At 50.4% G+C, this 25,776-nt stretch overlaps 2 protein-coding genes across 2 annotated transcripts; both read left to right on the top strand.

Annotated features, from left to right (window-relative positions):
- The first annotated feature begins 2,731 nt into the window (after positions 1 to 2,731).
- Positions 2,732 to 8,015, top strand: LOC104314074 (E3 ubiquitin-protein ligase TRIM7). The gene is made up of 7 exons (XM_069778459.1): positions 2,732 to 3,183; positions 4,309 to 4,395; positions 4,792 to 5,022; positions 5,391 to 5,413; positions 5,726 to 5,841; positions 6,157 to 6,189; positions 7,319 to 8,015. Exons 1-7 carry the CDS (start codon positions 2,776 to 2,778, stop codon positions 7,828 to 7,830), a joined length of 1,410 nt encoding a protein of 469 aa, XP_069634560.1. The 5' UTR covers positions 2,732 to 2,775; the 3' UTR covers positions 7,831 to 8,015.
- Positions 8,016 to 9,540: 1,525 nt separating this feature from the next.
- On the top strand, positions 9,541 to 25,352 carry CDC25A (cell division cycle 25A). The gene is made up of 16 exons (XM_069778458.1): positions 9,541 to 10,014; positions 12,604 to 12,689; positions 14,703 to 14,757; positions 15,501 to 15,536; positions 15,674 to 15,710; positions 16,103 to 16,204; positions 17,037 to 17,153; positions 18,058 to 18,192; positions 18,869 to 18,943; positions 19,627 to 19,779; positions 20,114 to 20,206; positions 20,607 to 20,669; positions 20,767 to 20,865; positions 21,600 to 21,730; positions 22,121 to 22,232; positions 23,592 to 25,352. Exons 1-16 carry the CDS (start codon positions 9,863 to 9,865, stop codon positions 23,730 to 23,732), a joined length of 1,587 nt encoding a protein of 528 aa, XP_069634559.1. The 5' UTR covers positions 9,541 to 9,862; the 3' UTR covers positions 23,733 to 25,352.
- The last annotated feature ends 424 nt before the right edge of the window (positions 25,353 to 25,776 follow it).

Below are 25,776 nucleotides of genomic sequence, written 5' to 3'. Positions count from 1 at the left end.
AAACCTGGGGGTGGCACGTGCCGCGACCCCGAGTCGTCTGCAGGTTATCCGCGCCCTCCGCTTAATTGCAGGTAGGTTTGTTCAGGGAGCGTTGAAAGCTGCACGGCCCTCAGCTAAAACACCGCTCAACCGTGGGGGTTAAGGGCACCATCCCACAGCAGGACTGACTTTTCGAGGGCTCGCATCCCCACAGGTTTGGGGGGGCTTAGGCCTTCCTAGCTCAGGGTGCCAGGGGAGCTGGATGCGGCTGCCCCCAGAAGGCAGCAGCCCCCAGGACAGGGGACAAGCAGGAGCCACCACTGTCCCTGTTTAGGTGTAATATGGGCAGCGTACCCCCCTCCCGGCAGCACCCCAGCACCAGCCCGCACTGCAGCCCAGAGGCTCCGGCTGAGCGGGGAGACCAGGCTGTCACCCCGGGATGCTGCAACGACGGCGAGCAGGGGGCTGAAAGCATCGTGCCGCAGCCGCCGGGATGGAGTCTGGGGACCCGCTGTGGCGGGGAAGCAGGCGGTGGGGTGGCAGGGGTTTTTGGGAGGGCACAGCCCCCGGCAGGGCTGTAACCACCTGGGGAGGGGGGGTTATTCGACTGCTTTATTGCCCAGCTGCCTTCAGCACGTCAGGGATGCGCGGTGCCCCCGAAAATGCCAGGGTCGCTCCTTGGGCCCCGGCTGGCAGCACACCAGGGTGGCAGAGGAGCAGAACCAACAGCTGAACTCGGGGGGTCTGATTTGAGGAGGGGGGGTCCTCTTCCCTAAGCACCGCTGCTGCCCTCTGGGTGTTTTGGGGGCTGGGGCGAGAGCAAAGGAGACATTGTGAGAGCTGGCGGCGGCTGTGGGGTGCGGGGATGGGAGCCAGAGCCCCCCTGCCCCGAGGCGGCCGCTCGGTTTGGTGGGATTTCACGCGTGCAAGAAGGGGGCCAACGGCGTGCGGGAAGATAGCTGGCCCTGGGGAAGCGGCTCACAGACCGGATTACACTCGGCTCCTGCATGTCACAGCTGCTGCACTGACACAATCCTTTAAACTGCATTAAGCCCCAACCCCGGCGGGTGGGAAGCGGCTCCTGCAAGCATGAGGCCTCGGGAAAGATCCCGCTCCACACCTCCAACCCGCCCACGATGGCCCGAGATGGGGCGAAGCTCCCCAGCGCTCCCGGGCACGTTTCAGGTAAGAAACGATTAAATTTATTTAAGCAGCCAGAGCATCCAAAGCGGCTGGCAGCGCTGTGCCGAGGCGTGCCGGCTTGCAGCTGTGGCCACCCAGGCGGGCTCTGACTGCTCCGAGGAACTGCAGCATCCCTTTTTAAAATAATTTATAAAGCACAGAGGGCAAAAACCCAGCAGCAGGCTCCAGGCTGGGTGTCCCATGGGGTTCAAGGGGCCTCCCTGTCCGGGAGCTGCTGGGCAGCGTTGCTGGAGAGCACGGCCGCTGCAACCCATGGCACGCTCCGGCTCTTGCACCAGTGCCCCGGCACAGGGTGGGATGAGGACTCACACTCACCCTCACACACGCACCATTCCTCCCTGGGCTATGGCTGCCGGCATCACCTCCGCTCCCACGGGCTGCCCACGGCCACGCGTGTGTGCAGACACAGATGCACACACAGTGGGGCCCTGTGCCCCCCCCCCCGCTGGCATTTCCCTGCTTGTTCCTCCCCGGTTTGCACACGCACACACAGACACGCTCACACGCGTGTGCTGAGATCCAGGTGCATGAACATACAAAGGGAGAGACAGACACCCCCACACATGCAAACACAGACACACACATAATGACATGGAGACACACACATGCATACAAACATGTAAACACATGGATACACACATGGACACATAAATGTACACAGATGTATATGTACCCCTATATACACCCAGATACACACACAGATGTACACCTACACACCAAAAACCAAATATGTGTATGGAGACACGCACACACAGGCACATGCGCCCATACATGTGTGCGCACACACACACACAAATGCATGCACACACATACATGTACATACAGACACAGGGCCACGCACAAATGTGCACTCACATGAAGGCACACATGTACAAAACCACTCGCACCTGCACGTGTGTACACACACCCCTACACACTACACACATGCATGCACCACACACATGCATACACAGGCAGATATATGCAGACACATGTACACCCAGACATGCCTGTGCACACACGTGTACACATGCACATGTGTGCAGACATGTGCACAAGCACATCAGTACAGACACGAACACATGTTCACGCATGCACACACAAACATGCATACCCACATACATGCACATGTCAACACACAAGTACACCTGCACATACACACACATACACACACAGATCTGTATGCACATACACACATTACATACAACATCCATGTGCACACAGATGCATGTGCGTGCATACACACACAGACATGTACGCACGTGCCAATGCAAAGGCACACAAGTACGCACACACAGCTACACATATGCACATGCACGCACACATATATGCACAAAGAGATGCACTGACGTACACACATGTGTGCCAATACACATGCATACATTCATGCAAAGGCAGACACGCAGGCACACATCCACACGCAAGCACCCTTGCGCACATACATGCACATGACTGCACACGCGCCAACATGCATGTGCACCAGCACGCTTGCATGCACACACACACACACACACGTGCCTACACGCGTGCGTGCACGCACATACATGTGCGCAGACCGTGCGCCGTCGTCCCCCCTCCCCGCCCTTTCCGGGAAGCGGCGGTTCTCCCGCAGACATGGCGCGGGCCGTGCTGGCGCTGGGCGAGTGCCTTCAGGCCGAGGCCACTTGCCCCGTCTGCCTGGAGCTCTTCTCCGAGCCCGTCATCACCGAATGCGGCCACAACTTCTGCGGCCCCTGCATGGCCGAGGTGCTGGGGGTCCCGCCGCGCCCCGCCGCCTGCCCCCAGTGCCGCGCCACCGTGGCCCCCGGCTCGCTGCGGCCCAACCGCTCGTTGGGTGCCGTGGCGGGGCTGGCGGGGGCCCTGGGGGACGAGGGGCGACGACCCCGCTGCCGGCCCCACAACGAGGTGCTGGGACTCTTCTGCGAGAGCTGCCGCGTCCCCATCTGCCCCCTCTGCCGAGAGGAGCCCCAGCACCGAGACCACCACGCACGCCTCGCCGAGGAGGCTGCCCAACAGCTGCGGGTAAGGGGGGGGACCTGCGTGGGGAGGGGGGCGGCTCTGGGCAGGGGCTGGGGGCCCGTGGGGAGTGGGCTGGGTGTCCCCCCGGTACGGGCGCACGTCAGGGGTCCCTTCCAGGCAGGGGTCAGGGTCCCCCTGAGCACGGGCTGGGGTCTCCTCTGGGCATGGATCTGGGTCCCCTCCGGGCACAGGCTGGGGTCCCCTCCAGGCACGGGTCTGGGTCCCCTCTGCACGTGGACTGGGGTCCCCTCTGAGCATGGGCTGGGGTCCCCTTGGGGCAGAGGTCTGGGTCCCCTCCGGGCACGGGTTAGGGTCCCTGTGCAGCCACAGATGTGGGTCCCCATCCGGCTGCTGGCTGGGGTCCCCCTCTGGGTACGGGTTAGGGTCCCCATCTGGCCACGGTTTGGGGTCCCTGTCTTGCCGCGGGCTGGGGTCCCTGCCACCCTGCTGGGGCTGCTGATTCTCCCATGGCTCCCACTGCCCATCGCCCCCCCCCAGCCCATCCAGGAGTGCAGGTCCCTCTCGCTCCTCACCCCTCCCTGGCCCCGCAAGGTCCCTAGTGCCCCATATGTCCCCAGCCAGGGACAGGGCTGGGGCTGCAGCTATGGGGAACATGGTCTCCCCCCAACATGTAGGCTGGGGTCCCCCCTGCCAGGAGCCCACTCTGCCACAGGGCACGGCTTGGAGGAGCACAAGGTTTGGTTTTTTTTTAATACTCCGGTGAATTTATGGAGTGCGTCTGAGACACAGTGCTGCTGTCACTGCAAACCTCTTCCCACAAATCCCACTTCCAACACCAAAAGTTGTTTTTCCTAATTAAAAAAAAACAACAAAAAACCAAACCACAAACTTCAGGGTTTCCACGTGAAGCTATTCCAGAAATGATTCTGGCCAAAACAGCTGTGCCTGGGGATCTCCCTAGCCTGTCTGTAAGGCGTGCTGGGAGAGAGGTGGGTGCCATCTCTGGGCTCTTCCCTTCCCCACAGAGCTGAGCTCAAAACCCACCCCCGGTGACCCTGCAGAGCGGTATTGTCCCCACAGAGGCTGCTTGGTGACATCATCTCACTCCTGCAAACGTAACCCCAAAATCACCAAATACACTTCCCCCCCCCCCCCCCCCGCCTCCAGGAGACACTCCAGAGCAACCTGGTTTTTCTACAAAAAGAGAAAGAAGAATTTAAGCCCAAAGGAGAAGAGAAAAGTGATGGCCTGCTGGTATGTGTTTCTCTCTCTGTGCGCACACTGGCCCCCCTGCCTGCTTATCTACCCATCCTCATGGGTGCATCCCATCTTTCCCTCTCCCCATATATACTTGTCTCCTTTTCAATAACAACACTCCATAACAACAACTTTTCTCTCTCCCTCTCTGTCCGTCCCTTATATCCTTCTTCCATCCTGCTCTCATTCAGACTCTGCTGTCATCTTGGGTCCATCAACATCCGGACTTGCCACCCCTCTCCCCCCTCCACTCTTCCAGCTTTTCCTTCCCCAAAACTCTTCTCCTTTTCCCGATGGTCCTTGCCCCCTCTCCACAGCACCAGGTCCCCGTGCCCATGCGGAGGGTCCTGGAGGATGGGGTGGTTCAAGGGCCTCCGTGTGGGTGCCTTGCAGGAGAAGGTGGCCTCGGAGCGGCAGAGGCTGCAGGACACCTTCAAGCAGCTGCAGCAGTTCCTGCAGGAGCAGGAGGGCATTCTGCTGGCCAAGCTTGACCAGGCGCAGAGGGAGCTCGCCAAGGAGCGCCACGAATACGTCTCCAGTGTTTCAGAGAGGAAATCGCTGCTGGACACACTGACTGTGGAGATAGAGAAGAAACGTGACCAGCCGGTGGTCGAGTTCCTTATGGTGAGGCTGCATCACCCACCTGGGTGCTGTGACCCCCCCCCTGGTGAGGCTGGGGGCCCCCTCTGCATCCCAGTGCCCGTGCAGCCCAGAGCCTTAGAGCCAAGGGCAGCACGGCACTGGCCGGCGTGCCAGCGGCCAGGCTGTGACACCGCGGTGTGTGGTGTGGCTGGTGTGAGTCTGGGCCTGCAGTGTGAGCTGAGGGAAGGCAAAGATTTGGGTGAGTGAGTCACCAGCAGAGTGGTGTGACTCCCTCTCTGATCCCCATCACCCTGCTTCATGAAGCATGGGAGCAACTGTAACTCACTGCCCTGGGGAACGTGGTCCTTCTCGGTGGTGCCAGAGCTGACCTGGTGTTTTCTCTTTTCCAGGATGTTGGCAAAACCCTGAGCAGGTACGAAACAGGCTCAGCGTCGCTGTCCTCCCGTGCAGCTCTTTTGGGCAGAGGTTTGGAAATGCTGCAAGCAGCCAAGCTGCCGGGAGGGAGGTGGCTTTGCCCTCCTGAGTATTTGGGATTTAATGTGATGTTATCTGGAACCAGAGGTCGTTGCACCCCTCTTAAAGATGGGGTTCCCGTGCCAATAGCTGGGACACAGCTCCCCAGAGTTCTGTTGCTGTAGGGGATTTTCCCCCTGTTTCCCTCCTGGCCCCAGGTGCTGGCTGACTGCTGGGGTCAGAGCTCCTCTCCGTCTTGTTTCCCCCTCAGCTGCGAGGTGGCGAGGGCCCCGATCCCAGAGCCGGTTTCTCTGGAGCTGCAGAGGACGGTTAAGAGCCTCTCTGAGATAAACGAGCTGGTCGTGGCTGTAGTGGACAAATTCAAAGGTAAAGCAACGAAGTGGCGAGCAATACCTTGCTGTGTAGCCGGTGTCTGGGTCCCAGGTGGGCCACTGCTGTCTCTGTGCTGTGCTTCCCCCAGGCTTGGCTGCAGCAGGAGATCCTCGCTACCCAGTGCCTCTGCCTGGGGTTTCAGAGCAAAACATGCCTGTTCCATGTGGGATGCATCTCCTACATGGGTTTTGCTGGAGCCTGGGGCTGTGGGAGCTGGGGAGAGAGCTCCATGTCTGGTTTGCTGTCCTGGTGGGGAGCAGGAAAGATGTCACAGGAGGAGACTCATGCGTCTTCCTTTCCTTCCTCTAGTGAACCTGCTGAGCGAGATGGACAGAGAAAGGGGTAAGTTTCTAGAGCTGATGGGCACAAATGAGGGAGAAAAGCTTTCCAGAATGAGTTTCCTTCCATCCTTGGGGCAGGGATGGGCTCACACCACAACCTCTAAATCCAGGGTCTGTCTAAAACCGGGTCCCTTCGTTTTGACTAGGCCTGCTACAAAAATGCAGGTCCATCCCCATGTCAGGCAATGCCCAGCGATGCTGTCCTCTAACACCAAGCGAGGGCCAGGGCAGCACAAGGCCCTCAGCTTCCCTGTCTTTGGAGACTTTATTCTTATGCCGCAATGTGTAAGGCTGTGACTAGTTAAGCAGAGGGGCCATATGCATTTTGAGCTGGCTTTTAGGCACAGATCGGAAATGCTTTTGCAGGTGCTCGGGGTCCACACAGTCCTGGCAGCATCACAGGGCTCGGGTCCAGCTGTGCCAAGGCTGGTCTCTGCCCTCTCAGTTTTTGAGATGAGGGACCTGATGTGCCTCAGTTTCCCCAACACTGCGGTCCCCGCCGTGAGCCGGGGCCCCGGAGGACTGGGTTTATTTAGCAAAGGGCCTGGGGTGGTGACACCTCTGTGGCCTTGCGGGATGGCCGCAGGATGGCAGCAGAACATTCCACATGAACTGGTGGCTCCGGCTTTGCCTGGTTACGGGGCAGAGCGGGGTTAGGAGCTGGTTTTCCCTTTGGTGACCATTTGTCCCCCTTGTCACTGGAGCAGGGACTGGCCTGGCACCACTGCTGCCTTGCAGGCAATGCTTCCACACACCCACGGGGATATATTGCTTCCACACACCCAGCCTGGCTGCAGCCCCATCACACTTGGACCCAGAAATATCCAGCACGGGATTAGCAAAGCAGGTTCAGCAAAGTCCATTGTGTCTGTCCCCTACGCGTGGGGAGGCTGCCTGGCTCAGTCCTGCTTCAGGGAGCGTTGCTTCACCCGTGGGTCCCAGTGGGGAGGGCAGCGAGGGTCCTGTGTCCCATGCCACCTGAGGGGGCTGCAGGTGCTGCATGTTTGTGCTTGTGGGGCATGCGTGACTGCTGTGTACAGAGTACATGTCCCAGCCCCATGGAAGAGGGAGAGGTGCTGGTTCGCTCCTCAGCAGGCAATGGACTGATGTTTTGCTCTGTTGTGCATTAGTGAAGGTGACACTGGACCCAGAGACGGCAAGCCCATACCTGATCCTCTCGAAGGACCGCAAAACCGTGTGGCTGGGAGACGGACAGCAAAACCTCCCTGACAGCCCCAAGAGATTCACGGGCAGCCCCAGCGTCCTAGGGTCCCAGGGGTTCACGGCTGGGAAGCATTACTGGGAGGTGGAGGTAGGGGATGGGGACAGCTGGGCTGTGGGGGTGGCGGTGGAGTCTGTGCAGAGGAAGGAATCGCTCAGCATGGCCATGGGGAAGATCTGGGCCCTGCGGCTGGACTGGAATCACCAGTACACGGCACTCCACATGCCCCCTGCCCCTCTGGCACTGAAGCAAGAGCCCCGGAGAATCAAGGTCCACCTGGACTACGAAGTAGGCCAAGTGACCTTCTACAATGCGCAGAACGGGATGCAGATCTTGCAGTTCAAGGCCTCCTTCACAGAGAAGGTCTTCCCTTACTTTTGGCTCTGGTCACAAGAAGCCTACATCCAGCTGTGTGCCTGACAGGGTCAGATGCCTCCCGGTCCCCTGCCCGTGCCCTTGGCTAGCTGAATAGGCAAGAGGTGTGGGAATGACGCAGCATAGCGTTGCAGACTCACTGCAGCTCTGCCTGGGCTGGATCCCCTCTGCATGTTGCTGCATCTCCTCCTGCCAGGTCCTCAGGAGCATTAAAGATATGTTGTGCTGTCTGGGGGTGTCTGCATGCTGGTGTCCTGGGGAGATCTCACAGTGACAGTGTCCCACCTGTCTCTGTGGGCACTGAGGACACACACAAATAAGCAGGAGAAGGGCTGGGAAGATGCTCTGATTGCTCATGCTGGTCTTTGGCAGCGCTGCATGGCTTGCTTTGGCTCACTGTGTTGTGCTGTGTTGTAGGCGGCATGGGGATGCAGCCACCCCACACCCAGGAACTTGGGGTTGAGCCACAGAGCTGCTAATAGTGGTGGTAACTGCTCATGTAAAACCATAAAAACTGTTGCTTGAAAGGAAAACGTTCACAGAGGGGCAGGGATGACTGGAGAGCTGGAGTCAGGGCACCACCTGAGACTCTCCAGGCTGGAAGAGCAGCAGCGATGGGGGTGTGATGGGGATCTGTGAGATCCTAGGTGGTCAGAAAGGGAGCAAATGCCATGTTGTCTAATCCAGCAACTGGGAGCATCACATGAATCTGGTGGGTGGGAGGGCCCAGGCAGAGGAACACGTGGAGGTATGGGATCCCCTGACAAGGCCTTTAGGTCCCTGTGTCAGGCTGAGAGCACTGGACCCAATGTGATCAGCCCTGGAGACAGCAGCCTTCGAAACCACCCCAGGGAGATCCAGCAGAGCACATCTGCCAGGGGCTCGGCTTGACGGCAGAGACCTGCAAACCCTTAGGTGACAAGACACACGACGTACTGGAGCCACGCTGCCTGTCCCGAGCACTTCACTGTATCACGCTGTTTCTCCACCTGTAAAATGGGACTGTGTGTTTTGGAGCTGGGACTGCTCCCCTTGCACCTGCCTTGTCCACAACCAGACAGGCCTGAGGGATGACCCACACAAGGAGTCCCCTCCTTTCCCCAGCACAACCATCACCACCTCCATCCTGCTCCCTGACCGCGGGCAGGGCAGGGAAAAGGCAAGGTGGGGCAACGGGTCATCTGAAAAGCTGAGCATCGTGTCCATTTGTATGGCAAATAGCAGCGCCTGGGTAAATATCACAGCCTCTTGGAGGGAGAGGACACGAGAAAAGGTCTGCAGGGGTTATTTGGAGCCCAGTTGCGCCTGCTTTCTGTGGCTCACATGCTGACACGTCTCTCTTCTCCCACTCCTATTCCACAAGTGCCACTGCTCCACAAATCCCGTCTCAGTGCCGCAGGGACGTACGCTGGCTTCTTATTATCAGGCTGCTGCTCACTGAACGCCTCACAAAAGCGGCCGCAGCTTCCCCGGTGCTGCCGCCTGTTTGTTGTTCTCACAGAGATCTCCTCTGAGGAGAAATGATGTGGGGAGGGTTCCTCGGCTCACCGAGACCCAGCTACCTGTTGTGTTTATGCCTCCCCCCCCTTTCCCAGTTTTACCCACTTCCCTTCAGGCCCAGGGCGGGTGGAGGGACGGCTAAAGGGAGACAGTGGGAGATATGGCTGAAAAGCGGGGACTGCATTTCCCAGCATGCAACGCGGAGGAGGGCAACGCGCGAAACTCGTTGCCCTCCTCCGCGTTGCATGCTGGGAAATGTAGTCCCCCCTTGGCACTCAGGAACGCTTCTTGAGGCGCCCCATTGGCTGGCTTCTCTATTGGGCAGGAGCGACGTCAAGCAACAGTTGGAGGCGGGGAGTGAGGCGCCCGCCGGCGTTCTTACTGGTCACAACGAAAGCGGCGGGCGGGGAGATTGAAGAAAAAACACCCGCCCCCTTCAAATGTCGCGCGGAGGAGGGTTTTGATTGGCGGAGGGGCAGTTTGGCGCCAGCTTCGGAGCGGGCGACGGGTAGCGGCTGGGGTCAAAGCGGTGCGGGCCGTGCTGACAGGAGGACGGTGAGGGGTTTAGCTCGGCTCCATGGATCCAGCACCGGGCGGTTCTTACCGCCGCCGCCTCCTGCTTCTCTCCCCGGCTTCTCCCGCTTCACCCGCCGTGGTCAAGTCTCTCTTTCCCGCCGACCTCTCGCCGGTTTCCGACCTCCGCCTCACCATGGAGCAGCTGGGACGCGGGTCAGTCAGAGCGGGGGGAGGGGGGGCCCTTCTGCTGAGCGCTGTCCCCGGGGCACCCCCCCACCCCCGCCTCTACCACCCCCCCTCCCAAAAAAAAACCCGAGGCCTCGAGGGCCCATTCCCTCCCTTCTTACCTCCCGGACCCGAAGTGAGGCCTAAGGGGACACCCCCCCCCCCCCCCGCCATACCAGACCTCCAGGGCCTCTTCTCCCCCCACCCCCGGACCCGAAGCGAGGCCTGGGGGAGCTCTTCTCCTCCCCCCATTTGAAAAAAAAAAAAAAAAAAAGGCAGCAAGGCCTCGAGGAATTGTTCTCCTTCCGTTCCACTCCCTCCCCCGCAGCGGGGCCTTGTGGAACTTTTCTCCTATTCTCCCCCCCTCCCGCAAGGCCTGGAGGAGCTCTTCTCCTTCCCTGCCCCGCTCTTTCAGAAGCAAGGCCTCGGGGACCTCATCTACCCGCCCCCCCCCCCCCCAAAAGTGAGGCCTCGTGGATCTCTTCTTCTCCTTCCTCCCCCCCCCCCCCCCCAAATCGAGGCCCTGAGGATCTCTCTTCATCTCCTTCTCCCTCCAAAAGTGAGGCCTTGAGGACCTCATCCTATATTCTGTCCTTCCAAACACCCCCCCTGAAAACTGAGGCCTCAAAGACCTCTTCTCCTAACCCTTCCCCCAAAAAACCGAGGCCTTGAGGAGCTGTTTCTCCCCGCCCCCCCGCCCCAAAATGAGGCCTCCAGGAGTTCTTCCTATGCCCCCTCCGCCTTGCAAACCCGAGGCCTCCACGACTCCCTTAAACGTGTGTCGTACTCCCCCCCCCCCCCCCCCGCAGAGCTCTGTTCTCCCTCCACCCCCCCTTCCACCAAATAGCCCCCTTCTCTCCTGCCCGTTTCTCCCTAGGGAGCCCCGAGATTGTCCCCCGTCCCCCCCCCAATGCGGTCGTGGCTCCTGCGCTGTGGGCCATCTTCTCCCTGCAGTGTGCCACCATCTTCCTCTGGTTCTGCTCTGGGCATCCACCTCGCTCCTGAGCCCTTCCCTGTGCCTGGCCCCCAGACTGGGTGCTTTTCCCTCTCCCACAAATTAATGCTGGTACCTTTGTGTCCGTCCTTCTCCTCTCTTTACTGTTTTGCATATGGAAAGTGCTGCAGTCTTTGGGCTCTGCTGCTCTTTTCTGCCGGTAACTCCAGCTGTGCAGTTGCTCAATCCAATTTTTCTGTTACTAGTGTCTAACTCCTTTAATCTCATTATTCCTATGGTAACCTCTACAGTTTGTCTCTTGTGTGGCTCCCGTTTTGCCCTGGCCCACTGTGGTCTTGATGGCCACCCTGGTATTTGTCCTTTGTTTGCAGTTTTTATATCATTCTAGTTTCTGTAATCACCTGCTTTCTTTATGATCCTTCCCTCCTTCAGATTCCTGGAATTCCTGGAAATGATTTGCACCACTCCCCTCCCTGTTCATTATTCTGTCCTTTCAGTTTGTAGCCCTAGCTTGTGCCCAGATGCATTTTTTTTTAATTAACCCATTAACACACTCGATTAGCTTTTCCCTTATTTAAGGCAATATAGAGTAACGCTACATGTGATATGCATATCTCTCTGCATTGAAGCTGCTGTGACCCCTGCCCACATATGAAGTTAGTGTGTGTCTGATGTGGCTCAGCAGTCAGGCAGGAGAGCTTTTATCGAAGTTCCCTGCCTGCTCGCAGAGCAGTGTCTGTGCTTGCACATGTGTCAGGTCAGGGTCTGGTGTTCCTCAGGCTCTGGATGCCTCGAGCCCCTTCACCTACAGAATAATTTAGACTGGTCTGATGGTTACGTGAGCAGAGAAGAACTTGCTTAGTTGGTAAGACAAAATTTGAGACCTAACTACTTATGAAAATGAGTTTGAGTTAGAAGTTTGGTAATTTTTCTATGCAAAACAATAATTAAATGACTGGCTGCTGAAGAGAGGGTTGCAGTCCCGAGAAGGATGAGGGGGCTCTGATAGAGGTGTTTCTAGTGAGTGGTTTGGGAGGTGCTGGTGTGATTACAGGCACTAATAATCTACTGCACACTTTAAATTGTTTTTAGTCCTTAAAGTTTTATTGCAAGGTCTGTCATTTTGTTGTATTAGGACCTTCATTTGTGAAGGCACAAGCTCAGGACAGGCTCTAAAACATTGTTTCAAAAAAACCCTCCCAGTTAGTGTGTCATGGAGAAAAGCTTGGAAGTTTGGTGTGAGGTGACCAGGAAGGCAACCAGGGTAATTATTGTCTTGAATGGCACTCTCCCTGTCTCTGTTTTGGAAGCCTAAGTTCTAATATTATCAGCACTGCATGTGCAGGTTTGAAGAAAGAAAACCAAAACCTGAAGCTGAAGCCCCTGTAGGTGTTAGATCTGAGCGTGGTAGCTGGTGGTGGCATTATCCCTGTGTACTCAACAGCACATGGAGCATGAGAGACTGCAGTCTGCAGGATTGCCAAGCTGGAATCCTTTCACTTGGCCGATGATAAAGGTTTCAGGTTATGACTACCTATGCTGTATATCTATGTTCAGGCACTCCTATGTTTTATTTCTTGCTTCAGTGAACGTTTAAAACAAATACCTAACTTCCTTTACAGTCAGCATGAAAACGCTGAGCAAGATCTGGGGAACAAGAATACTAATGGTTTACAAAGAACAGTGTCATCGGAATCAACAGACTCAGGTATGGCTTTCTCAATTAATAAATAACAAATAAGAAACGAAAGGCTTCATATCTTTACATGGCTTCTACTGCAAGCAGCTTCCAGGGTTTGGAGAGAGAACTAATGCTGCCTGCCTGCAATCCTTATAGCCACTTCTCGTTCTTATGCTCTTGAAAGGAGGGAGGCAGGCAAACCATCACGGCAGTTCATGGTTTGGGTTGTGGGTGGGTTTTTTTGCTTTAATTGTCCTGGAGCATGTTAGGAGTAGAGCTAGCACGGAGGAAAAACTGGTTCACTCTGACAGAGGTGGCTTTTTCCTTTTTTTTCTTAGGATGGCTGTTAAGACGTGGTCGCTGACCTGTCATGCTTTGTACTCCAGGGTGATGTTTATCACTACCATTTTCTGATTGCCTTGATGTTCTGCTCTGTACATGGTAGTAGGTCAACACCTTATCATGAGTGTGTCAGCCTTTCTTGCAGTAGAGACAGCTGAAGATGAAGGCTGCTACAGATAGCCCAAGATAGGCTTCACTAGTGAATTGGATTCCCACCATTCTCTAGTCTGTGGTGTCTTGCAGATATTGGCTTGTGAGCATTTATAGTTGCGTGTTGGGGCTGTAGTCTGGAAAACGGGGAGATAGTGTTTCATTCTTCATTGTTAGGATCCGTTGCATATCTGTATTCAGCTCTGAATGGGACCGGTTTGAGTTTCTGCCCTTTGGAGGGTGATAACTTGGATGAAAGCAAGTTGTCACTGTGTGGTTTCTCTTTTTAAACCCAAACTGTGCTAACCTGCTCTGCACGCTCAAATCAAGGCTGTTGAGCAGGGTTTGTCTTGTGGCTTGCGTGTTTTTTTTGTGGCTTTTTGTTAACAAAAGCTGATTGTTTATCTAAAACCCAGGAAGCTGCATCTTTCTTAGTACTGATACTTGCCTAGAAGTATTTTTTTCAGATGAGATGCTTTATCAGTGAAAATGAAATTTCACTAGAAGCTATTACCCCATAACTTGTAGAATCAGGGAAGCTTCTGATACTTCATTGGTCCAGCCCAGCGATGGAAATCAGTGTCTCCACCCGAATTTATGCACCAGTCTGACTGCATGTGGTACTTTCAGCATTCAAAGGAACTTTATGAACTGTTAAGACATGGGCATAGCTCACAAACCACAGAGCAGGATAGAAAAACCAAGCTTGCTGAATCTTCACTTTCTTCTTGGCTTTTTTTCTTCTTTTCCTGTCTCCAAAACAGGTCTTAAGTGCTTACAAAACACTCATGATTAAGGTTTCTGCTGTGCCAAGACCACTACCTGTCATGTTAGTCAAATTAATTCTTTGTAGTTGTTTGTTTAGATCACAGTCACTGAAGTAGCAGCAAGTCTTGTCATGATGGTATAGAGTGCACTCTGGTAAGCTGTTGGCCTATCACTAGGGCTTGTGAATACTACCATAATACAAAACCTCCTTGGGGATCTGTGCTTAAGTAGGCTTCATATTTGACTGTACTTAGGTGCTATGTAGTTGTAACATTTCACTTGGTTTTTGCTTAGGGAGTGCTTGCAGTTGTTTCCAGTACCCTCACATGCATTAAGAAGGGTCTTTTGACTACTTTTTTTAGGAATGAGGCCAGAGTTTCTTCCTATAAAGAGGCGTAACTAAACACATGGCTTAAAAAACCCTGAAGGATTAAGTTGTTTATTAAGATGTGTGTGTGAGAGAATAAGACAAGGGTATTCCATGTTATGTGGTAGCACTCTGTTCTATATGACATTCTAGGCAGGGTTGGGGTGCTTTTTTCAATTACTCCTATTTTTCCCCAAGCACTAACACCTGATTATCGATGGTGAAAAACCAAGAGTATGGAGTATCTGTAACTGTTTGCTTCTACCCTGAGATGAGGCTGCAGACTGGATTTCCTACATCAGTTTCCTCTCTAAGCTCAGGGTCTTTCAGAGGAAGTCTCGCAATGTCCAATACTTTGCGTTTCCTAGGTGCTAAGATACCACTCGGTTGAAAATGCTGTCTCTCCTCTGCAGGTTGTGCTTTGGATTCACCTGGTCCTGCAACCTCAGACAATACCATGGAGGAAACGTATGTAACCATATGCTAAGCCTGACTTCTGGCATTTCATGTTGCACCATTAACAAACGTAGGCTAATGAGAGGCTTGACGTGGCTTTTCCTTTGCTGGCATGCGTGCAGTGGGCTTTTCTCTCTGAAACTTCTAGAAGTGCGTGCTGTAGTGCTCTGCAGCTTGAGATGCTAGGCTTTCTGTCTTGTTAAGTACTCTGGGACACAGACAAGTCTTGGGTTTGAGTTAATGTGTTGTACCAACCAGACTGTTTGAACATGACATTGGCACCTTACCAGGAGTATGAGGCTGTACCAAATTGCATGTAGGTTGCAGTTTTCACTCACCACTTAAACTATAATTTATGCTTGTATATGCCTTAACTGATACTAAGCAGTTTCTCTGAGCTTTGAATTTGCTGCTCTCAATTAGATTATTTTTTTCTTTCCCTAATCTTCTGTCCCCAGGGATGGGGGACAGATGTCCTTGGTTCCTGATTTACTGAGCTTTTCTTCCTTCAACCTAGCTTCTTGCCTAAACAATGCCGAAAAGAATTTGGGGAAAGGAGGGGAGAAGGAGTCTAGCTAGTGTTTAAAAAACTATGATGGGTTAAGCTGGCTATAAATAGCTTTTGAGAAAGACAAAGTGTCATCAAGAAGCATGTTGGCTTCTGCTTAGCATAACACTCTATGACTTAAATACAAGGTTGATTTTTAGTGTACTATCCTTCAGTACTAACTGTGGGGCATCTCACTTGCTTTTAGGTTTGAGAAAGCAATTCTTGAATCGAGCAGACTAAAGTAAGTATACTTTTAACTTCTTTGTCAGTGACTGTTGTAGCTTATGGAGTTTTACTGGGGGGGGGAGTGAGTTCTATTCATGTTACTGTCTTTCAAAACAAAATGTTGAAATAAATCTTGGTTCTTTTTCATTGTAGCATACGAATGCCTTTCAGAAGAATACATTCACTGCCAGTAAGTGAGGGTGGTATTGATATTCTATAAATGTTAAAGGATTTAGCGTGTTAAGTGTTTTTAGTTGGATACATTCCATAACTTGTTAATTTTCCGGCTTCAAGAACAGCTGCTGTGGTGCTTAATGAAAACTGTCAAAATTACAGCTTGTAAACTCGAAGTCTCGTTCATGTTGGTGTGAAATTTCAGTGATGTGGCTTTGTCCCTAATGCAGTTGAAGCATTTCGGTACCTGTACCGAGATGTCAGCATGAAAGACTCATGCACATAGTTTGCACCAATTTGTAGTTGGAGACCTTACAGTCTTTATTAATCCCTGTTTTGCTTAGAATGTAGTTGTGCAAAGACTATATTGCACAATACTGAACTGGCACTTTTGTATGAACATTGTAGCAAAGCCTCCTGGGATCCAGTCCTGCCCTGAAGAGAAGCCATTCCAATTCTCTGGATAGTGATGCTTTTCAACTGCTGGAACAAGATGAAAATAAGGAGAATGTAAGTGTTGCTTTCTGTTGCCTGTGATGGTATGGTGTAAGAGGCAGTACCAAGGAAGCTGAATTAGCACACTGCTTCAACAGTGGATGTGGTGGAAAAGGCTTGTTTTACTCTCTGCCTGGCTGTAGTTCAGACATAACAAAGTTTTGCATAGCTTATCTTAGGGGAACTTGCAGCGAAGTGCGACAGCACTGATTATAGCAACTGCAAACTGATTATGGGTTAATAAAAATTTGGTAGATTTTGATTGCGCAGCTCTACCTTTGTGCTACCGAACCTGACTCCTTTTAGGCTGTGTCAAGGGAAAATGTATTCATACTGCTAGCTTTAGATAGCTACGAGGGGAGCCTCCAGACAGCTGTTCAGATAGATCACCTCATCTCTTTCCACTGCTGACATGGGGAGTCCTGGTTCCTCACAGCACAAATGTCCTTTTGCCTACTTGGTCTGAAAGGCCTTGCTGCTGGAAATCCCACCAGTAGGACTCTGACAGGTCTCTACAGAAGAGTGGGTGTCAGGAGACAGCCTTGGCTGCCTTTAAAAATGATTTATTTTGCAGAGAAGTTGACTGACAAAAAGAAATAGAAAAGCCTTAAGCCTGTAGGTGATATCAAGAGGATAAAAGCTTGATTATGTTAAATGAATCACTATTGTAACATCTTTAATTTGAAAACATTCGCCTTCAGACTGTTCCTGTTGGCAGCAGGGAACTTAAACCCAAAACCTCAGGTAGTTTAAAAAAAAAAAAACAACTGAAAAGATAAAATGATCCTAGCAATTTACACAGTTTGTCATTTTGGTAAAATGATCACTGTGCTCCTTTTTAATTCAGGAATCATTTGAGTTTAAGAAGCCAACCAAACCAGCTTCTCGTTGTTCTGTGCACATCCATTCCCGTGATGGAAAAGGTGTTCCTGGACCAAGGCAGAAGTCATCTTCAGTTCAGATAGTGAGTATTACAGTGTTCTTTGCAACTAATTCTCACCTAATCCTCTGCATACATACTGTTTGTGAGGAAGAAAAAATTGCATCACGGTTCTAAGGCAGTGCTGTTAGTCACCACTCTTCATGTGCCAAACAGAAAAACTTATCTATCTGCCAGACAAGAAAACTCTTCTCACATTTGGCTCATGAGATGGTCAGAAGTTTGAAACGTGGATTGTTCTGTAGTCTGCGAAAGGTTAGTCAATACAGAGCTGAGGTTATGCTGCAGTAAGTCAAGGGAGTGTGGACACTGATGTGGAATAGAGGAATTTAGTTTGTGATTGTTTTCACTACCAATAAAGTAGATACTTATACTGAGGCAGATGCATTTGGAACAATGAAGCCAATTGAGTGCATGCAACTGGATCTTATGTCCAGATAGGACATCCAGGAAGAAAATATTACCTTCTTTGTATTCTATTGCTTAGAAAAAGCAAAGCAAATAGAATGAAAAAACATGATGGGTCCTTGCACGGAAACAGAGCTGGGAGGTTAGGTCTTGTCTCCACTCCTTGGATCTGGTAGTCCTTCATCTTGCTTAGCACTCTTGATCTTGGGCTTATCAGCTGCAGTTTATATTAGTTCTTGATCTTACTGACAGCACCCATTTCTCTTCTTTGCACGTTCACTGGATAGCTTCTTCCAGAGAAGAGGGTTATTGCTTAATGAGGTTAATGAAGCACCCTGCTGTTCGAGGGATCCAGTAGAAGTATTGGAACTTGCTTTGGAGTTTGGTCAAGCCAGTGTATTCAAGGTGGTGGAATAACCACCGTGTTTTCCGTAGTGCAGTGAGAGGCACAGCATCATCTCTGTGGTTATAGCTCCCTGCAGTAAAGAGAAAGAATGCTGTTAAAACTGTCTTGTCTCAGTTTCCCATGGGTGAAATACCAATGGGTGAACAGGAGAACTACAGGCCAGCTTTCCTGCAGCAGTCTTCTCTGACTTCCTCTGAAAGTGAAGATGACGATGGATTCCTAGAGCTGCTAGATGAGCAAGATTTGAAGGTATGTGCAAAGGAAATACGATAGACGTTTCAAAATCAGCTGTCTAATGTTAATAGTCTGCCAACAATATCTGTCTGTGGTGCACGTATGTTCTAGCAGAAGTCAGTGTGGTAAGTCAAACTGCAAAAAGCTACGTACTAGGGAATCCTAGAAGATGAGTTATCATCATCTTTTTTCAACTCTTATGTTTCAGTGTCTCTATCTTATATGTGCTCTTTCCTTGTGCAGACAGTGGGATTTACTTGCTGTGTGAACAGCTGTTAGTTTAAGAATTGCTGCTGTTCCTCTTGGCAGATGAGAATTGCATTACTCAAGAGAATTATTTGAATAGTTGGCATTTTTCTTTAGAAACTTGCTGAAGGAGCTAGAGGTGATATTTACTTTTGAGCCACTTAAATAGAAGAATGTTTCTAACTGAATTTGAAATGCTTAAAGCTTTGGAGGAACATCATTGTTAGTCAATCAATGAATTGATATAACTTACCTTCTCTAACATGTCTCAACTTGGTTCCATTATTTCATTTGAGTATTGGACTAGTAATTGAGTTAAATTCATTCCTAAAACTGCTCTGACAGCTGAATTCAGCTGGAATGTTTGCCTGTGCTGTGCAGAAGCTGTATTTACAGTCTCTGCCCACAGCGAAGTAGATGAGAATGAACTTTCTTTTTTTCTCAGAACGATGAGGAGATGCCATCTGATGTGGCGAGCCTCTGGACTGCACCACTAGTCATGAGGAAAACAGACAATCGGGTAAGTGTTCTGGCAGAGCACAACAGAACAGAGATGGGGACTTTGTTCTGGCAGTCGTTTTCACTACTGGGACAAGTGATCACACTGTTTCTGATCCTGTATCCCTAATAACAACAACAAAACAAGATACAGCATAAACCCCCTTCAGTATTTGCTTATCTCTAAAGCCTGTTTACCTCAAGGACATCGTCAGTGTGGAACAATGCTCATTGTCTGCCTATATAGGCATTAACTTTCTTTTTACAAAACCACTTCATAAATGTGAGAAGATCTGGACGTCCCTTATCAGATACTTGTTGACATATCTTGAGTACATTCTGCACAGACTTACCTGGAATGCCTGTAGCCTGATCTTATGATAACAGACTTCGAAGGGAGTTTAGGCTCCAGCAAAAGGCTCCTTAATGTGCTGATAGATTGTCTGCTAATTGGTATAAAGCACTCTGCTAGCATTTCATATTGCTTATGGTGCTCCAAGCTCACCCAGTCCACAGAGCAAGAAACAAGTATTACTGGAAATGTAGGTCCTGAATGTAGATGACCCTATTAACATCCTGCTGTTGCTGTGCAGTGGCCGTGTGTTATAGAAGGCAAAATTTGTAATAGTCTGAAAGTCTGAGGCTTGCTTAGTTTCTAACCTAAATCTTTGCTAGACAGCCCCTAACTTCTCCCCTTCCTTGCAGGCCAAACGATGCCGGTTGTTTGGCTCTTCATCTCTGACTAGTGGCGTAGGAAGAACCACCCAGAAAAGGATAGAGAGATCCCAGGAAGAGAATTCTCCAGGGAAGAGCAAGAAGAGGAAAAGCCTGCCAGGAACACCTTCTGAGGACTCAACGGTTGGTGGCTTGGCATCCAATTTTGTAATAGAAAATTGATTAGAAGAGGATCTAATATAGGTGTCTAGTTTATGAAGGTTAATGAGAGAGCTTCTTCAGGTGAATTGCTGACCTAGCAAAACTGCATTCTCTCTGCATAGTGCAGGAGATTTGGGGGACCTGGTGCAGTAGTTGCATACTCTTGAGCCTAAGTTTTGCTTTAATCCGAAGGGGAGGCTGGGGAGTTGTAGTTCAGGGCTTCAGAGTAAACTCTGAGTTTTCTGTTATGTTATGGGAAAAGGATCCCTCTCTGCTGTCAGTACTCAGCATTGATCTCTAACCTGTGTTCCTCTAGAGTTTGAAAATGGTGAAGACACAATCCTCCACAGCAGAGATCGAAAGCATTTTGGACAGTGACCAGAGAGACCTTATTGGTGACTTCTCAAAGGTAATTCAAGTGATTTAATGGTCAAGTGTTAATTCAAGTGTTTTAATGGCCTCTCTTGGTAGAGGTGTCTCAAACCAGCCCAAGTAAAGCACTTCCCTTCTTTAACAGTACATATTCAAATTACTAGGAAAGGCTGTCTGTGAGAAGGGTGCTTTCATAGGTTAGAAGCAAAGCGATTAATTTGTGGTTATTCAGAAAGATCTACAAAATCTCTTCAGTATAGGAACAAAAAATAAAATTCTGTCCCTGAATTTTAGAATTCTTAGTTTTAACTCTTGAGCTTTGCTGAAGAGATTCTTGTCAAAGTGTCTGTGTTACAAGATTAACTGCTGGACACTGTGCTGTTGCCTATGTGGCTCGTGCTTGGAATTTTCTCAATTAAATGCTGTCTGTCTTACAGGGTTATTTATTTCATACTGTCGATGGGAAACATCAAGACTTAAAATATATTGACTCAGAAATGGTATGTGCCCCAGGGACAGTAAGAAAAATTCTTTACTGGGGCGGGGGGGGGAATAATACAAAAACATGTTGAAACAACTGAACTTTTTTTTTTCCAGATTGTGTCTGTGCTGACTGGGAAGTTTGCGAGCTTCATCAAGGAATGCGTGATAATTGATTGTAGATACCCGTATGAGTACGAAGGAGGACACATCAAGGTAAGTTGACCCCATAAAAGCAATGTAGAGTTGTCTGAAGTTGCAAACTGGGGTCACTTGGCACCATGTGGGGCTGCTTTTTACTAGCAAGTATCCAAGGCCATGTGGATATGTTATAGCTGAGGCGCCCAAGTGCCCCACTGGGGTCTGTGATCCTGTTATGCCTATACATTGCATGAGTCTCAGGACACTGAGCTCACACTTGGCTCATAAAGTGACTTTTCCCTCAAAGGAGGGAACATTCTGCTTTCCTTAAGCAGAAGAGGTGGCCTGTGTGGCAAGCAGGCAGATGGTTCCAGAGGAGGATGTAAGACGCTCGGTGTCCAGCATCCTGAGATCTGGGGAAGCTAAAATTTAGAATATTAAACTTCATTTAAACCACAGACTTCAAAGAACAAATGGCTGTCCAAAACATAATTGATGTTGAAGTTTGCTGCTTGAGTAAGCTGGCTGGCCCTCTCAAATACAATGAGATTGGAAAGGAAATCTAATGAGCCACAACCTATAGCTGTTGAAACAGCAATCTGAATCAGGTCCAGGTCACCCAGAGTCAGCGTTAGACTATCTGTAATGTTCTGCTTGGGTTTGAAGCTGTGTTCCCAATGGCTGGAGAGGGTTGCCAGAGCTCCTCTAGGAAACTAAGATGAGGAAACAGCTTGCAAGGAGGTGGGATAGGTTTGTTACTGTTCTATTCTACTCACAGCGTGTGCTCAGGCATTACTCTACCTTTACAGGGTGCTGTAAACCTTCATATGGAAGAGGATGTGGAAGACTACTTGCTTAAGAAGCCAATCCAGCCATCAGAGAACAAACGAGTGATAATAGTGTTCCACTGCGAGTTTTCTTCAGAGCGGGGTCCTCGCATGTGAGTTATCCCACGCTCCCCTAGATAAGAACTTACTGTTGTGCTAGTTGAGAGCAAAGCTTTCGGGATGGCACCAGTTACTGTGCTGGTGTGCTACTTAATACACAGTTTATCATGAGGAGATGTTGGTTGTCACCTCTCGCAGGGATGTGACACAGCCCATGATGTGAATGGCCATGCTGAAGTTGGGCTGGTGCGCTGGAATGCTTAGAGAGGGAAAGGAAAAACCAGTTAGCCGCAGCTTTGCAGCCAGTGTGGCTTCTCACCCTGTTCCTGATAGGCAATGGCTTGCTTCTATAATCCCAGGAATGGGAAGTTTTGGGCGAGAGCTGTTTTCAGGTGTTACTTGTTGAATGTGAGATTTAACACAGGATTTTTTTCCTGCTACAGGTGCCGGTTTGTGAGAGAGCGGGACAGGCTGGGTAACGAATACCCCAACCTCCATTACCCAGAACTGTATGTCCTGAAGGGGGGTTACAAGGACTTCTTCTTAAGATGCCGCGTAAGTGACGTTCTCTTAAATTCATCTTTCACACTCAGAGGAGAAGAAACAATAGATCAACAATATTGATGTATTCATACTTGATCAGACTTCTCTTTGGAGTAGTGTTTTTTGCTGGGGTAGCTTTTCCTGCTCTGTTTCACAGTGCTCTACTGTACTGGGAGCAGTTAAAATTTGGTAGTGAGGCTCTCTAAGCCTATTCCGTACTTCAGAGCTGTCTTGCTGCCATAGCTGAAAGGTTTTTCCACTTGTCTCGAGAGTAAAATATAAGACTGGTTTCTGCCCTTTGTAACAACTAGGAGGCCAAAATGTTGTTTGGAGAAGGAATTTAAGACTGCTTAGCCTGCAAAGACTAGGAGAGAAGACAGGCTTGACAGTAACTGCCATATAACAAATGGAAAGCTGAAGTTTCATACTAAAATAGCAAAATTGAAATACTCGAACTCTGAGTTTTCAGCCCCTAATTCAGAAAAGGAAACTAAAAACTGCCCAGCATCTCTCTTCCCAGTGTTCTGAGGATGGCATCTCTTGTATCACTTGGCTTCTGCTGCTTCAGCATTTCAGTGGCTCTACTCTCTTTCTCCAGCTAGTTCTTCCTGCTGTTCTGACACAAACTAGACTGTGGCCTCGCTGTCACTTAAGTCTCTCTCAGGCCCCCACACTTCAGAGTATCTCTTAGATTACCTTCCTGTTCTGTGACTTGGTGTGTTTTCAGAGAGATGTGAGATATTTGGCCTTTCTGTGGCCGGCTGGCTGTTTCCCGGTGGGATATTGGGTCTCCCAGCGTTTGGGCCGTCATGGGGGATGCCGATGTTCATGCTAGTGAGTGCTGTCCTGGGTTTTGGCTCTCCCTGGGATCCCCTGGCTCCCCTGTGGCGGTGGATGCCTGGGTTTTGTTTCTGGCCCCGTGGGTATCCTCTCCTGAGGTGGAAGGACCGAGGGCCTCAAGGTGGCAGCACGGAACAGCCGACAGCAGCCTTTGATGCTCTGGTGTGTGCGCCAGGGGCGGGCGGGTCCCAAGATACAAGTATTCTTCAAATCTGTCCTGTTTCAAGGTGAATACTAGACAGGCTTAGTTTGTGTATTGATGTCTGCCAGAAAATTTGGGGTGAGAGGTCTGTACACAGGCCTGAAAGTCCTTTGTTTAATAGCTATCACTTCTGAAGTAGCTGTAATCTGAATATCATGGCTTTGTTCGTGAGTGTCTGGTATGAAGCTCCTGCATAGAGTGTGGGGGGGCTGTTTCTGTTTTTTCTGCTGGTAGTTGTTTGAATGGTTGCTATCAGGCTCTGTTGGTGAGTCTCAAAAGAGATCATCGCTCCTGACACACTGAAGTGAAACCAGCTTCTCTTTCCCTAGAGTTTCTGCGAGCCCCAGAGCTATCGCCCCATGCACCATGAGGACTTTAAAGAAGACTTGAAAAGGTTCCGCACCAAAAGCCGAACGTGGGCTGGCGAGAAGAGCAAAAGGGAACTGTACAGTCGCCTGAAGAAACTCTAAGGGCTGAGCTGAACAAGACTGCCCATTGTGGGGAGGGGGAGGCTGCAGTGGGAGGGAGTTGTGCCTGTTCCATGTTTGTGGTTATCAGGTACCAGCTCTATCCTCGTCTGTCATCTTGCTGGGAACACCGTGGGACTTGTGGCTGCAGGCTTTAACCGAGCAACCTGGGTGCTGGTTGGGAGCTGACTTCTGAATCTTCTTGTTACGCTGCTTCATGGAAATGGCTTCTCATGTTCTGTGATATCCACAAACTGCCTGACAGCCTGCCCAGGGAGGGGTGGGGAGAGGCTGTTGCCTGCCACGTACATGGGGCTCGGCTGGTACATGGTGTAAGCATTGAGGGTATTTTAGTGCCTGTTTTTTTTTTTTTTTAATGCTTTGTTTTATTTAAATACAGTCAAATGAAGCTAATACTGCTGCAGTTGAATCCTCTGGATTGTACTTAAACCTTGTTTCTGCTAAAGGGCAGCCTGCTGTTGGGGGGGTAGAGGGGTTTATTTTTCTCAGCTGAAGCTTTGATTCTGTGTTTTCATAGCATAACATGTTGTGGTGAAGTAAAATGGGAAATAGTTCATTACAGCTAGAGGTTCCCACCTTGCTGAACTCCTGTGTTCTGCTGTGGGAGGCCTCTTGAAGACAGTGTAAGGGGAAATTGCTTATTGTAGATAGATATCATGAATGCTTTATTTCATAGTAATTTTAATTTAGCTGCTGCTTTAGTTCTAGAGGAGTTGGTGTTTTAAAGTAGGGATAACTTCTGGGAACTGAGGGTAATTCAGAATTAGGCTGTCTCAGGTCATCCCAGAAGTACCAGGTGGCAAAGCTGTTACCAGGTTTCTCAACAGCAGCAATTTACTGCTGCTGCTCCCTCCAAGGCTGTGTATTATTGTCATGAAATGTGTCCAGAAAAGAGCCTGGCTGTGAGGAATCACACTGATGATCCTGGGAGGCTGTTCTGAACCTGCTTCTGCTGCTGTGGGTTTGACTTTGGCCACTTCTCCAGCAGCAGAAGCACCTTGTGCCAGGAAAGGCAGGAAATAAAATTAATTCTTGAAGGAAGAACTTCCTCAGCTGGCATTGTACCCTACAGCTGAGCCCTACAAATTGCCCACCTAAAGCAGAATTCATGGTTCCGTGGCACAACTGCTTTGCTGCTAATTTTTGGTGTCACGGAAGACCCAACTACAACTAATGAGCCTTACGGTAGCCCAGGGCTTTCAGGGTAAGGCTGGCTGCTTGCTACAGCAATGCTGTGATGATTGCTGTAGCTCATCTTCCTCAAAAATCACACAAAAACTTCCTGGTGAAACTAGTGTTCCCAAGGCCGGGCGTGCAGCCTGGGACCAGCCACCCATCCTGGAAGCTCTCGGCTCTTTAGCAGAAATCCATGCTTCACATGGCTTGGCTTGCTCCCTGTGAGCTAGTCTTGCGTGCCGTTGTATCTGTGTCAAAAAAAAATACTGAAATAGAGGTGCCTTATGTGGAATTTTAAATTGATTTTTTTAAAAACTGTTTCTTAAAGCCTGCTGTTAATCCTCTTGAGAACTGAAAAGATAAACTTTGAACTCTAACTTTCTCATTTAAAAAAAAATAAATCGGATTTTGCTGGTTTCCCTCAAAGCCGAATACCTTGAATGAGAAGATGATGAAATGCTAAATCGGAAATGGCCATTACCAACTCTCCCACATCTTGCCTGGAAAGTCTGAACTCCAGGCAGAAGCTGGTGAGGTGCCTGGGGGGGGCTGCGTGGTGGGGGGAGATCACGTGTGGGTGAAGGCCAGCTGCCTGCGACACAGGCAGCAACGCGATTGACCCAAACTGCTTTTTGGTGCAAGACCCGTTGTGCCAAGCCAAAGAGGTAAATAATCAGTTTAGCAATACAACAGCCGGGCAACATGTCTTGGTACAAGTTCATAAACAAATAGTCACTCTATGTAAAAGTTTAACTTGCCAGCCATGTTCAAAAAAAGCAGATGGAGACTGTTGACAGGGCCACGATGCTCTTTTCCAAGGTCACTCAGCTGGAGCAAAACCATTATAGCA

This window comes from Haliaeetus albicilla, chromosome 2 (assembly GCF_947461875.1).
Source record: "Haliaeetus albicilla chromosome 2, bHalAlb1.1, whole genome shotgun sequence".
NCBI lineage: Eukaryota > Metazoa > Chordata > Aves > Accipitriformes > Accipitridae > Haliaeetus > Haliaeetus albicilla.
The sequence above is the reverse complement of the archived record's forward strand: the minus strand, read 5'-3'. Positions and strand labels throughout refer to the sequence as shown.

Bases quoted from the DNA above. Each gene is read 5' to 3' on its own strand.
- CDC25A (XM_069778458.1), top strand. From the start codon at position 9,863: ATGGATCCAGCACCGGGCGGTTCTTACCGCCGCCGCCTCCTGCTTCTC. The intron at 16,205-17,036 runs GTAAGTGTTGCT...TTTTTAATTCAG, and splicing joins AAGATGAAAATAAGGAGAAT to GAATCATTTGAGTTTAAGAA. The intron at 18,944-19,626 runs GTAAGTGTTCTG...CCTTCCTTGCAG, and splicing joins TGAGGAAAACAGACAATCGG to GCCAAACGATGCCGGTTGTT.
- LOC104314074 (XM_069778459.1), top strand. From the start codon at position 2,776: ATGGCGCGGGCCGTGCTGGCGCTGGGCGAGTGCCTTCAGGCCGAGGCC. The intron at 4,396-4,791 runs GTATGTGTTTCT...GGTGCCTTGCAG, and splicing joins AGAAAAGTGATGGCCTGCTG to GAGAAGGTGGCCTCGGAGCG. The intron at 5,842-6,156 runs GTAAAGCAACGA...TCCTTCCTCTAG, and splicing joins TGTAGTGGACAAATTCAAAG to TGAACCTGCTGAGCGAGATG.